At 44.0% G+C, this 14,168-nt stretch overlaps 1 protein-coding gene across 1 annotated transcript; it reads left to right on the top strand.

Annotated features, from left to right (window-relative positions):
- The first annotated feature begins 6,641 nt into the window (after positions 1–6,641).
- VMA21 (vacuolar ATPase assembly factor VMA21) lies at positions 6,642–10,560 on the top strand. Its single transcript, XM_087748661.1, has 3 exons — positions 6,642–6,793; positions 8,609–8,718; positions 10,266–10,560. Exons 1-3 carry the CDS (start codon positions 6,657–6,659, stop codon positions 10,406–10,408), a joined length of 390 nt encoding a protein of 129 aa, XP_087604787.1. The 5' UTR covers positions 6,642–6,656; the 3' UTR covers positions 10,409–10,560.
- Positions 10,561–14,168: the final 3,608 nt, after the last annotated feature.

Raw genomic sequence — 14,168 nt, 5'->3', positions numbered from 1 at the left:
CTCTTGTTCTCAGCCATTTGTGATGGACCACAGTCATAGCACTGAGAAGTAATTTTTTGTTCATCATGTCACTTTTATAACCATCAGTCTTTTCAGGTATCCTTTTCAAGTATGTGGGGCTTTGGGTTTTTTGGTTTGTTTCTGACTCTGCAAGGTGAAGGTAAAATGTGGTCGAATTCTTTGCTGTAATAATGGTACTAGATCCCGAGGACCAGTGCTGCAGCAGCTGGGGAGCCGTGAATCTCCCATCGGCAGGTGTATCACAAGGGACAGAATGCAAACAGCATCACTCCGTTGTCGTCTGACCCCATGTGTTGGGTAAGAAGGCTGTAACGTAACAACTTGGCCAACCTGACTGCCAGGCAGCAGAAACGCTTTCTACGACAGAAGGAAAGCCACCTGCGTATGGCCATAATCCAGCCCCATAGCAAAGGAGCCTTTCCCTCTTATTCTCCACTATTAATATTAGTCTCAAAGCCAAAGGGGAATGCTTCACACCAGGCCCTTCTGAAGAGCTTACTGGAGACCTGGGCTTCTTCTGCGCTCACCTGTAAGCAAGGCATGGCTGTAATCCTGCTACTGAGCGTGTCTTTTGAAGGAAAAGGGCTGTCATCCCAGAGCTAGTAGGCATAAAGTCTTACAGTTCCCATTGCATAAAACAACACCCTTTTTATGAGTAGTCATTATTCAAGCCATAAAACCCACACATGTTTCCGTACTCTACTAGACCTGTCCAGGAAACAACCACTTTTCCCATTTATTTGTATGTGTGGAGCTGAGGGCCACATTTCACGTTTGTCACACAATCCCCTGCTATTCAGACCGATGGATCTCTCTTCCCCTACAGCTCCCAGTGCACTGCAGCCCTGGTCACATCCCGCCCTGCCTAGAGATAAGTATGCCAACCTCAAAACCTGCTCTGCTGACACAAGGTATTGCCTGGTTGTATTTGTTCTAGCCATCATCTTGCTTCCAGTGGTGCCTGTGAACACGGCAAGAGAACACATTTTTTTCTATGTTGCCTGTTGGGACCCAGTGCTGCCCAGCTGTCCCTGCTCGGTGCCTGCAGAGTGCTGGCAAAGATGTCATGAGGACGATGGTAGGGTGAGTTCATGCCTGTGCCTCAGCCCTAATTGGTTTTCTAGTATAGGTGCGGGTAAATTCTTTAGAGAATCAGATAGGGAAGATAAACACCCAACAGAGAATAAATGCAGAAGACCCCACGTAACCCTAGATGAATGGTTTAGTGCCTCTGTGTTTGGATATAAAGGTAGAAACGTCTCCAGTTTTTGATGGTTTTCCTGGGCACTTTGAGCAGCCCAGTTGTTCTGCCTTTGCTGAAGATTTTTTTCTTGGAAAATTTCTAGTATTAACTAGAAAAATAATGTCCTCTTTGGAAAAAACCCTTTGCCAAAAGTGGAAACTAGCTTGTGGTCTGTTTCAGCTAAACAATACTGTGAAATTTTATCTAATAATCTACTGTGAAATTAGTTAGATGTGACTTTTTTTGCACACACAATCAAGTTACAGTCGAGGAACAGATTTTCAGCTGGTCTCGAGCTCAGAGGTAAACCCTGGATGCACTGGTGCTGTGAAATAAAACAAGCCCTACAAGCCCCTGCAGTTGATGCGGGTGCCAGGCATTACAGCAGCCTGCCTGCCTGAGGGATAAGCCCGTCCCTTTGCAGCTTACTGCTACAGTAGCTCAAAACTGGAATTTTAATGAACTCTCTGAGGGTTTTCAAATTCCAAGCACTTTTTATACACCTTGCCCATCATGGCAAATCGGTGCGGTGAGGCTGCTGCTCCCAGCATGGGGTCTTTCCCATGCTGCCTGATTGGACTACCTCACTTGTTTTTATATTCTGTAGAAGAGAGATGTCACCCCTATAACTCTCCGTCTTCACAAAAACCTGTTGTATTTTCCAGAGCTAACTATAACCCAAATAACAGTGGGAAGGGGCTCTGTTTTCTGTGCATTTGCACTAACACACACTATTTTTTGGAAAATAGTACCCCCTCAAATCTGCAAAATGAATCCACAATATTGACTCTAGCTATAGTCAGCATTGTTTGTCTGGGCAGAGGTATAAAATGCCACATACTGGTTTAATCGCATGTAACATGGCAGACTTTGATTATGTTTGCCTCTACATAAAAAGGAGATTTCTCTTTCCTTCAGTATCTGGAGTCTCACCTGTAATTGGTAAGTATAGATTGACTTTCACCAGCTGTGGGAATGAAGCCTTTCCCACTCTATTAATGTAGGCGCCTCAGGTATTTCACAACACACGTGGAAGGCAGCCACTTCCATCAGTAGCCCTATGTTTTCTTTGCAAAATGACAGCAATAATAGTGGGAGGTGGAAATCAGACTGTACTCTAAACTCCATTAGCTAATAGGGGTGTCTCAGTTCTTTGCTCTAACTTATCCTGGGATGTGCAATAACAGCAACAGGATCGGGACAGGGAATATACCCCTATAATGCTCATATAAATGGTTTCTTTGCTAACCCAAAGCATTAACGTTACTTTGCTTCTATTTCCACAGAAGCTGGTGGCCAACTATGCAACATGCTCTATGCTTTTTATTGAAAAGTTGGGCTTTTGGCCTGGACTATCACGAAGACCTAAGCCAATCCATTCATTTCACCTTCTGTGAAACATCTCTCTCTCTTTCTGGGGTGTAGAGGTTCACAAAACAGATGAATAGAGGGTATTTGTAGTACTGCTGGAGCCAAGAACGTCAAGAAACTGAAAGAGGAAGGGTTTGATAGGAAGAGCTAGCATCTTTAACTAGATCAACTGACATCACTGGAAAAAAATGGAGTTCCAGCACAGAAGTCCTTATTATTCAGCAAAAAAGGTTGAGAGCCCCTAAAATTGTCTATTTGTTTGCTCAAGCAGACAGTGTAATAAAAGACGTTATCGCTCCCTACAAATGCCAGCTCTCTTATATAGGAATTGTTCCTCCACACTGCGAATCCAGCCACAAACGTTATACATCCTTCCCCCAACCACGGCAAACCATGACTTGAAATAAAGCCCTGTCTCCCAGCTGCTCTTTCTTCTACACCATCTCCTCTGGGGCTAAGCTCTAACCACGTAAAAACATTTACTAATTCTAAGCAAGTGGTTAATAGCTTCGAAGTTGATGCTGCGCAGTGCTGCTTGTTTGTTGCTGGGAAATCTCATTTCAAAAGCCAGACCCTTGGGGTCACTTGGCACTTCTGCAAGATCAGGCCTTGTAACCCGTGTCTGTTACTGGCACCAGTAACCACGGTCCCTTCCCCACTCCAGCTCCTTTTCTGATCATCTGTTTTATATCTTCCTTTTTGATACATTACCATGGAAACAAACCTTGAAAAAAAATATGCACAAGCAGGTGGTTTTGCTTTTAAATATTATCTTTTCAGTTTTCACCTTTCCAGCTCTGCACATGTTGGGGGGGATTCTTTTTCTCCATCTGCCACTAGATGGTATTGCTTCAGCAGGCACCTTTCCGGCTGCTCTGCACCCTTGCTGAGATGCAGACCCCCAGAAAAGCAGGGGCCCCGGTGCTCCTGCATGGCAGAGCACCCCATCTGCACAGGCCCTGGTCTCAGTCTGAATTTTGAAACGTGCTCACTACGCCAAATGAGCCCAAATGAACCGAGTTCAGCCGTTACACAAGGGGTTGCATTTTCATGTTGCTTTTAATCTTTTACAAGGCAGGCTGCAAGGCAATTCACAGGGACCAGCGAAAGGGGCTGCAGCATGAATGAAGCTGAGGAGGAAAAGAAAATGCTCCAAGCGCTTGGAGGTGCGTAGCCAGAGTTACCAGAGTAACAGGCTTTCTCACTGCAATTGCTGGACAAACAGGAATCCCTTCACCGGCAGGCAGTCCTCTCCAGAGCTCGCTGCTGGGAGCTGGGAGTGTCCCAGGAAAGGCGTTGCTCTGTACAGGCTTTATTTTTTATATTCTTCAAGCATCCCCTGGCGATTGTTGTTGAGGACAACGTCTTAGAGTAGCAGATCTTTGGTCTCAGCTAAATTGGCAGCTTCTTGTGCTTGCAGCACAGTTTCTGCTTAAGGGCAAATTTTATATTTGCTCTGTAATCCAGGTAAGACAGCTCTGTGGTCTGCCTGAAATGTCAGAATACTTGACATATAAAACCTGAAACAAACTGACAAGACTTTGTATGCCCCAGATCTTTTAAAATAACTGACACAAAAATGCAAATAAAAAGCTTTTCTTTCTCAGTTGCAAAATTTTTCTAATAATTTTGTATTTCCCTTATGTGCTTGTGAAAGAAAAGCAGTTAAACATGCAGGAAAACATTCAGCAAAATTGTTATTAGTCTAGTAGATGAAAGCATCAGTGTGATGAGACATGAAGTAATATTATATTAAAAATTAATGACTTGGGCTGTTAAGCCTTGAGCGATGTGCTACTTTCTAATGATTGATATGCATCTTTCTGGTAAGTTTATATGATGTGGGATTTATTCCACTTTTATGTTTCCTTGTTTTGTTATTTTGTTATTAAACTGTCTTATGTCATTGCTTTTTCTAGTGGGGAAACAAACAGGAAAGTCAAATGAGAAGTGGAAAGAACATAATGTATCTAGTGATTAAATGTTCACCACACCTACATTCATATTTTTCAGTCATCTGATTTATATCTTAACTATGCACTGATTTTTTTTGCCAAATTATTTTTGTTCGCTAAGTAATCCACGAATAAACAAAACCTGCTCACACATTTGCGTTGGATTTTGTGAGTGGCTAGCTGATGTTTTATTAGATGGTTTTAAGAACTAGTTTGAAGTTTTAAGCTGATGTTACACAGCGAACCCTCCTTCCATCGCCATCCAACTGGGTATGGGCTACAAGGCACCCCCCTGGTCCACACCAGCCCCCTTCTGCCCCCCTCATGCACATCGGCTCTCTTGCTGGCTCAGGTAGCAGTGGAATCAAATGAGACGAGGGCTGTCATGTTTTAAAAGAGCATAAAATTGCTTGGTTTATAGTGAAAGTGCGACCACGAGAGCCAGACCTCCACTGAACAGCCTGAACTGTGCTGCATCTTAACAAACAGGAGGGAGCCACGGGCTGAGCTATGTTCATTGCTGAAAAAAAAATGCTTCTAACAAAATTCACCTTCTTTCTCACATACACTGGAGAAAACGTAATAAAAGGCCTCACTATTCACAATCAGAGGGGAGAAAATCAGTGCTGCAGCCAGTGCTGCTCCTTCCCTCCCACCTTCACACACTGTAGCTGCTGGTGCAGTGTAGTGTCCATTGCCTCTAGCCCAGAAGAGGGAAATTCACGCTGAGTAAGCTCTGAGAGGCAAGCTCACGGCAGGAATTACCAAAGACAAAGTGCTTATTTCCTGATCTTACTGCTTGCAAGGAAAACAACCCTCTCATATTTCTTCTCTTCCAGAGTCATAGGTAGCAGGATGCCATGCTGGCCCACGAGAGAAAGAAGAGGCCGCCGTCCCGTGCCATGTGCTATGTGGCACTGCAACAAGGAGCAGGGCAGAGGCTACAGTGCTGGGCTGCAGAAACGCTGGATGTCTGCACGCTGCAGGAAAAGATGAGGAAAAAGTCATGTGTGGAGTCAGTGACTCACACAATTAAGATTTGGTATGGCCGAGTGTTAAGAGAGCAACATGGTTTTACCATAAAAGGGGCAAATAAATTATTGCTGTGGTATATGAGATTCGATTAAATGGCAACGTTCAGTTAAATGGCTTCCAGAGCTATTGTCTGGAAGATTGCAATGCTTTGCTTTCCTGCTAGAGCTGTTCATTGAGTATAAACAATTAATTCCCCTGCAAATGAGGCTGACTGCATAGCACAGAGATTGTAACATTCTGGTCTTCTGTTGAAAAGCCGGGTTCAAGTCCATCCCTTGGCGAGTATTTAAGCAGAGTAGAGTAGCTTCAACAGGAACGTGAATGAATAGCTTAAACAGAGGGTCATCTTGGAAATGCTTAGGGCTCAGCCAGGCTACAGGAGAGCGAAACCCGCCCGAGACCTTGCTCTCTCCTTTGCAGCACCTGTTAGTTACGCTGGGGCCTGTTTCTCTCAGATTTTGACCACAAATTTCATCTTTGGCTGGAGAAGGAATTTTGATTAACTTTGGTGCCAGGAGAGCAGGAAACCTGTAAGAGAACAAACCTCCCTCCTAAGAGGACAACATAGAGAAACTTTGCAGTATCCCTTTAGAGAACGCCTTAGCCAGTGTTTTTCCATCAATAGTGTTTTGTACTGCTGAGGTCATCAAAACATCCCAATAACATCTTTTTTTTCGGCACCGAGACCCCTGCCGTTTGCTGGAAAGCCTTGACCTTCACCCAGTACATTCAGCGTGGGCGCGCACGCCTGCAGCTTCGCCAGCCGCAGGCACTTTCCGTCTCCCTCAAGGAAAGCGCTCGTACGCGGCGCAGATCGCGCTGCCGCTTCAAGCCCGCAGGGCGTAGCTTTCCCCTGTACAGAGCCCACGCCGTCCAAGCACAGCAGAAGCCGTGGCTGCGGCCCAGGCCCCAGGCGATGGCCGTCGCCCCCCACCCCTCCGCGCCCTCAGCCCTGGCCGGGCTGGGCGGGCCCAGCTAGGCCGCGGCGGGCCCGCGGTTGCTATGGAGACGGCGGCGCTGCCGCTGTGCGCATGCGCCCGCCCCTGCGGCGGGCTTCCGGCGGAGCGGAAGCTTCGGTAGCGCGGGTCGCTGAGGGGGAGGCTGCGGCGGCGATGGAGCGGTACGACGAGGCGGTGATGAAGGCGGTCCCCGTGTCCGACTTCAGGCAGTAAGTCCCGGGGAGGGGAGGGGAAAGGGCTGGCGACGGGGAGGGCGGGAGGGACGGGCAGCCCTGCGGGGTGGCGGGGCCTGGCGGCGGGCCGCAGCCTGTCCGGGGGAAGGGGTGTCTGCTAGGCCGCGGCGGGCGGGCTGGCTCCCGGTACCGCCAGCCCGGGGAAGGGTGTCTGCCCGTCCCGCGGCGTTGGCGAGACATCGGGAGCGGCAGCTCGGGCCAGGAGGGGGTGGCGGAGGCCCCGGGTTTGCCTTGGCCCTGCTGTGCCACCCCGGTAGCCGGGCGTGGAGGCCGGTCTGCAGTTAAAAGCTCCGTGTTAGGGCTGGGGTTGTACACGATTATTTGGCTTTGCTGCCTAGGGAAGTGGTGAAAGTATGTCAGTGTAAGGAAAGTATTTGTCAACAGTGGAGTTTTTAACTTTGGTAATAAGCTGGAGGTCATGTTATTCTTCTATGGGTAGGTTTTAAATAGAGAATAGTTTCTAATTTCCATAGGGAAAGTTTAAATGGGGTTATGCCTTCCACCCTGCCAGACCTTGAGACAAGCTCTAGTAAAGGAAAAGGATTCCAAATGTCTTTCTTTTTTAAGCTACTTAATATGCTACCTAAATGTATGGCAGTACATGATCAGCAAAAAGCGTTGTTGGCTTTAGTGTAAAAACTGTGTGCAGCTGCACGTCACTGTCGTTTGATGACTGTCAGAGGATGAGATTTTTTTTTTTTCCCCACTTACACTTATTTTTCCAAAGAAATGTCAGGGATAAAATGTGATTTCAAGCAATGTACTATGGCACAAATACATCTTGATAAAATTTTTTTAAACTACTTATACAAAAACTGCTGTGGAGGTGCCTGGGAGTTTTAAGAATTATCCATCCCTGACTTGAATTGGGTTTTATGCCTGTTTGTGTCTCAGAGCCTTAAAGACACATGCCATTGAATCTGGTAGTCTTTGAAAGTCAGAAGGGCATTGCTTGGCTTGTGTGTTTACTTCAGCATGAAATAATGTGGTCAGCCAAGCAGAGTGAGTGAAAACTGGTGGAAGCACACACAAAAACAAGCTGTATGTGGCATTTTGTAGATACAAAACCTGTTCTGGCAGATCAAGTTCAGGGAGACCTTACCAAGTACATAATCCTTCATTGTGACTCTCTTGCTCAAGGTTTTCTGTGAAGGCAAAAAAAATAACTAATGTTTTGGTGTGTTGGCTCCATGTTCTGATTGTTGCTACAGTTATTCCAACTTTCTCAGTGGAAACTGAGAAATTATTTTAAATAGAGGAACAATATCTAATAAAAAGGAACTTTGCTTCCAACAGTAAGCTGTTAGTCATTCTGCTTACTTCCCTCTGTATCCTAGCCTGTAGGATTTGTCATTTTCCTAGACTTGTAGTTATTTTTTCAAAAAAAAAAAAAAGGGAACTTGGCAAGTTTTAAGGCAGAATACTGTCATATGACAAGAGCATGTGTATCTAATATTATATATAAATAATTACATAATAATACACTGATAAACATAATAATGTAAACCCCTATGTTATTCATGCTTGCAAAGCAATAACAGGGGAAAATCTAAAGGCTGTTTTTAATCTTATTTGTGAGCTTTGACTGGCAGAATCACTACATCGTTTTGAATACTGTGATTTTGCTGTTTCAGCCAACAAATGCATACTCCAAGTCTTTATCGCTCCCAAATGGTATACGTACTCAATTCTTGGAAAGTAATTTGCTTCTGTTTGGGATGAGTTCTTGTCCTGTTTCAGGCATATATATTGTGACTTTCTTCTGTATGTAACTTTTCTTATTTATTTCAGAAATGAGGGTTCATTAACATCAACTTTAAGAACACTTCTATTCTTCACAGCTCTAATGATCACATTACCTGTTGGGCTATATTTTTCATCAAAGGCTTATATATTTGAAGGTAATTCTGTTTCTGCCAATTAGTGTTACTATTACAAAAAAGAGGAAAAGCACAATCCTCTAATGGCATCTTTGTTCTCCTTCCTGTTTTGAGTATTTGTTTCCTTATGCAGACTAAGGGCCTTGTAATGTCTAATTAGAACAGAAAATTATACAAATGGTCGCTGCATCGTTCCCTGCACTGTGGTCTGCAATATAATATTTGCTGTTTGTTATATAGTGGGTTATATAGTGTACAGGTGCATCGTTCCCCTTACCTAAAGGGTATCTAGCACCACCCTGCAGCAGACTTTTATCAGAATCATCAGGGGTATGTTTCCTGCAGGTGTTGCAAACTATTCTGTCTTGAATACACAATTAATGTTGTTTACGGGGTTTATTTTTCGCTTTTTAAAATATACCTGCATTTGTAAGTGTAAGCCATTTAAGTCATATACCCAGTTTCAGGTACTGGATGTGGTTGCTTGTAGAGCTTTCTTTTAATTTAAAAAAAGACAAAAAAAAAAAGAGAGATTTTAGCTGTTTGTTTGGAGCAGTTCTGTCAAACTGCTAACAACCAGCCACGTTCTAGCCTTGATTCTGCAAGACTTTCGTAACTTCCCAATACTGCAGAGAAAAGTATCTCCTTCAAAAGCAGGGAGGAAGGAGGCAGAAAGAAAGCAGCTGCTTTTAAGAGCAGTGTGTGAATATATAACTGAAGTGTTCTAAGATGGTTCTCCTTTGGTGTGTACTCCTGTATGTAGTTCTGAAGGCTGAAGCTGAAAGCTTGTTAAGTAACTTTCAAGATCCTTTTTACCATGTTTTCTTTCTTTAGTGGTTTTTTGGTTGTTTTTTTTTTTTTTTTTTTACCTGAGGTGTAGCAAGCTGAGCCTTAACTTTGCTGTGTCTTTTAATGGCAAGATCTGTCAGCACTGATAGGACTGGGTTTGTGTTTGGAGGGTGGTATTTTTGGTGTGGTGTGAGGTGTGGTCTTTTGGTTGTTGGTTTTTTTTTTTTTAATGAAGATAAATGGTATCTTGGTATTTGGTTGTCTGATATTTGAAGGCTTATTTCACATGAGATGCGTTCATGTATCTCAACTGGTGAGGAATTACTTTTTTACGGTCTAAATATAGAAGGTAGAAGTCATCTAAATTTAATTGTTCTACTGTTTTATCCTGTTATATTGGCAAATAAATTATATAATTATCCTCCTTCTCTCTCCTCCCCATTTTCCTGCCCCACAAAGAGATGTACACTTATGAAAAAAGGGTGTTGAGGTTTATTTGGTGCTGGAAGATAGTAACAGAAAAAGTGAATGTTATAGAACTCTAAGCTGCTGACTTCAAAACCAGGGTATTTTATCTTAAATGTTGAATAATGGCAGTGTTGTTTTATTCCAGAAATAGCTTCAAGGTCTGTAATTATGGTGAATTCTTTCCTATGAATCTTTCTGAGCTCAGTCTTTTGATACAGGAGTAAATGTAACTTTGGTCTTTAGGAAGAATTGTGATTTGCCGTTTCAGTGTTCCTAATAACTAATATTCTTTACTTTCTTTATTTTCTCAGGTACCTTAGGAATGTCCGACAGAGACAGCTATTTTTATGCTGCCATAGTTGCTGTAGTTACTGTTCATGTGGTACTTGCTCTCTTTGTATATGTAGCGTGGAACGAAGGTTCTCGACAGTGGCGGGAAGGCAAACAGGACTAGAATGAAGACCATCATCATCTGATGCCTGCAGACTGTAAATCAAATTTTTGTGAGCTGAAGGAAAAGCATTCTTCAAAATGTATAATACACATGTACAAAGATGGGGCTAATGCCTCAGCTCTGGTTAGAATAAGACACGTGCTCATCTTGAATGTGTGCCAGTGTTTTCTCTAATATTGATGGAAGTTGTTCTTTAGCCAGGCTCTACTAGGTCGAGCTGAGGAGGTCTTCACCTGGAATCAGAATGAAATAATTATATGTTTTGGAAAAAAAAAAAAAAATCCTGTAGCTATTTTTGCCATTCCTAGTATTTTTCTGGCTTGCTCTGAAAATAATATTGGCATGAAGCAAGCATTACATTTTGAGTAATTAAATTGCTAGTTAAAAATGCTACATTACTTATTCTCCAACTACAGTGGAAAAGATGGGATTTTCCTTTGCTGTGGATAGTTTCCCGATTTATGGCTGTTGTGGTTTAACCCCAGCCAGCAGCGAAGCCCCATGGAGCTGCTCACTCACTCCCCCCCGGTGGGATGGGGGAGAGAATCGGAAGAGTAAAAGTGAGAAGACTCGTGGGCTGAGATAAAGACAGGTTAATAGGTAAAGCAAAAGCTGCATGCACAAGCAAAGCAAGGAATTCACTCACTCCTCATCGGCAGGCAGGCATTCAGCCATCCCCAGGAAAGCAGGGCTCCATCACACATAATGGTTACTTGGGGAGACAAAACACCGTAACTCCAAATGTTCCCCCCTTCCTCCTTCTTCCCCCAGCTCTATATGCTGAGCATGATGTCATATGGTGTGGGATATCCCTTTGGGCAGTTGGGGTCAGCTGTCCCAGCCGTGTCCCCTCCCAGCTTCTTGTGCCCCCCCCCACCCCCAGCCTCCTCGCTGGTGGGGTGGGGTGAGAAGCTGAAAAGGCCATGATTCTGTGTCAGCACTGCTCAGCAGTAACGAAACCATCCCTGTGTTATCAGCACTGTTCCCAGCACAAATCTAAAACATAGCCCCATACCAGCTACTATGGAGAAAATTACCTCTATCTCAGTCAAAACCAGCGCAGTGGGACAGACATAAATAATATATTTCTGAGTTTACAAGTAATTGCAAAAATAAATTGCTTAGAAACTCAGGTGATGTCTTTCTAATATGAAATGCAAAGTTTTTTTCATTTTCAAATTAGTTTTTTATTGCAGTGTAAAATTCAATCTTTAATTTCCTTTTGGGATGATTGTTGTATTACTGCATTGCTCATCTTTCCACTCTTCTAGTTAATCTCGATGATGCAAAGGGAATGGCATAGCATATTTTTTTGTGTTTCTTTACATTTATGTATCTCCTTGATAATTGCTACAGGATGTAGTTGGATTTCCTGCAGTAAAGTAATATCAGTGACAGCTAAAAGCCACTCTAATGGCTGGTAGAGGAAGAAGCAAGAGAAAACAAGCTGTAGCCATCTGCACATGTTGTCCTATATGAAGCAGCAAACAGGAGTGATCACATGGTATATTTGCTTCTTTTCATAAATATTAACTTATACACTGTGAAATGATACAATATGTTGATTGTTTTCGTTTTTCTTTGGTTGTGTGTAGAAACTTTCTGTAGTCAAACCATAGTGAGATTTTTGTACTGCAGGATAACCTGAATTTCATTTCACTGTTGTGCTGTTGTTAGCAAGCTTTTTAGTCTGTAGATAAAACATTTTTCCTAAGGTTCCAGCAATGCAGAGAACTTTCCTAACACTGATGATTGCTGTTAAGCTGTTGTGCTTGAGGTAGTTCTGTTAATCTGAGTTTTCCAGTTTGTTGTGTTAGTTGAGTATTTTTTGGAAGTGTTTTGCTTAATATAGGGCTTGGAGTGGTTTTGGTGCTACGTTTGTCCATGGTAAAACTTCTCTATAAATGAGACCAAAATCAGTTATCCGTGCCCAGCGGCTTGAGGAACGTATTCCCAGGTCTCACTCCTCTCATCTGCACCCTGGTCCCAGGTGTGTGCAAGCATACGCACCATGTCACGCTAATGCAAATCAATTTTTACATTTTTGTTTCCGAAACGTTAACTTTTCTCGTCCAGAAGCCCATTGTCAGGTTGCTGCCAGCAAACTGGAGAACGGTCTCGTAGTACTTGAAACGCAATTAGTTTGTACGTTGGCGTATTGGCTTCCTCTTCTGCAGTATATGAATTGTACGTTGTAGAGCAAATACTGCCTTTTAATAAAGAACTACCCCGCAATACAAGATCCAGTAAACACGCACTTGTGCTGAACAGCTTTGAATCTCTTTAATACTGCTCATGTATAGAACAGCTTACAACAAATAGATCAGCTATAGCACTGTTCAGTAGCTTTTTTTACTCCATTTATAGTGGAGAATAAATGGGAACATAGCTGTCGTCCTTTACTAGCTGGGTCATCTATTTTATGTTTCATGTACCAGAATCCCTAGATGCTAAGTTATTTTCCTAGGAATAACAGGGAAATAATGGCTAATTATAATTGTTTAGTTATAAAAGTCTGAGAAGTTTGCCCTGTGCTATAAGTATAGGCACTGTAATGTCTCAGCAGTTGGGGGTAACGAGCTGAGCATGAATCCATCCATTGGAAGATCTTCTTTGAAGGTAATGCTGTGATCCACAATGTTCTTGAGAAAAGAGGCAACGCATGACCCTCTGCATTGTAACAGCCATTTACTGGGTTTTATGTTGCCTGTGCTTGGGAGCTGAAAAACCACTCAGGTAAACGGTGCAATGAAAACAGTCGAGCATTGGAATGACACCATGACTAGGGAGCTCAAAGAACAGAAACTGCAGCCATACAGTGTAGAGTGTACATGGACTAGGTACCTTACTGGGACTCCGGTTGTGCCTTACTGATACTAAGATTTATTGTATTTCAAGAGCTTTGTTGTGGTCTTTTTAGGTTGAGTGCTTCCTTTCATGTATCTGTTATTCCTATTCATGTCAAAGCTAATCTCATGTCAATCTTTTAATTGTTTAATGGCCATTGGAATTCTCTTGCAGTTTAAATAATACTGTATTGTATTGGATTTGTGAGGCAAGGTTTTGGTAGTGGGGGGGGGCTGCAGGGATGGCTTCTGTGAGGAGCTGCTGGAAGCTTGCCACATGTCTGATAGAGCCAACGCCAGCCGGCTCCGAGACGGACCTGCCGCTGGCCAAGGCTGAGCCTATCAGCGACGGTGGTAGTGCCTCTGGGATAACATAGTTAAGAAGGGGAAAAATTGCTGCGCAACAGAAATTGCAGCCAGAGAGAGGAGTGAAAATATGCGAGAGGAACAGTCCTGCAGACACCAAGGTCAGTGAAGAAGGAGGGGGAGGAGGTGCTCCAGGCGCCAGAGCAGAGATTCCCCTGCAGCCCCTGGTGAAGACCATGGTGAGGCAGGCTGTCCCCCTGCAGCCCATGGAGGTTAGCGGTGGAGCAGAGATCCACCTGCAGCCCGTGGAGGTTAGTGCTGGAGCAGTATGTTCCCGCCCCCAGTGGTGGGGACCCACGCTGGAGCAGTCTATTCCTGAAGGACTGCACCCCATGGAAGGGACCCACGGTGGAACAGTTCACGAAGAACTGCAGCCCGTGGGATGGACTCGCGTTGGAGAAGTCCGTGAAGGACTGTCTCCCGTGGGAGGGACCCCACACTGGAGCAGGGGAAGAGTGTGAGGAGGAAGGAGCAGCAGAGAACGTGTGACGAACTGAGCCCAACCCCCATTCCACATACCCCTGCGCTGCTCTGCGGGAGGAGGTAGA

Source organism: Nipponia nippon, unplaced genomic scaffold, assembly GCF_047370975.1.
Source record: "Nipponia nippon isolate SJK-2023a ecotype South Korea unplaced genomic scaffold, ASM4737097v1 scaffold_12, whole genome shotgun sequence".
Lineage (NCBI taxonomy): Eukaryota > Metazoa > Chordata > Aves > Pelecaniformes > Threskiornithidae > Nipponia > Nipponia nippon.
Note: the sequence above shows the minus strand (reverse complement) of the source record. Positions and strands in the feature narration are given on the sequence as shown.

Coding starts and splice junctions, on each gene's coding strand:
- VMA21 (XM_087748661.1), top strand. CDS start 6,657: ATGCGCCCGCCCCTGCGGCGGGCTTCCGGCGGAGCGGAAGCTTCGGTA. Junction 6,794..8,608: donor CCCGTGTCCGACTTCAGGCA/GTAAGTCCCGGG, acceptor TATTTATTTCAG/AAATGAGGGTTCATTAACAT. Junction 8,719..10,265: donor AAAGGCTTATATATTTGAAG/GTAATTCTGTTT, acceptor TTATTTTCTCAG/GTACCTTAGGAATGTCCGAC.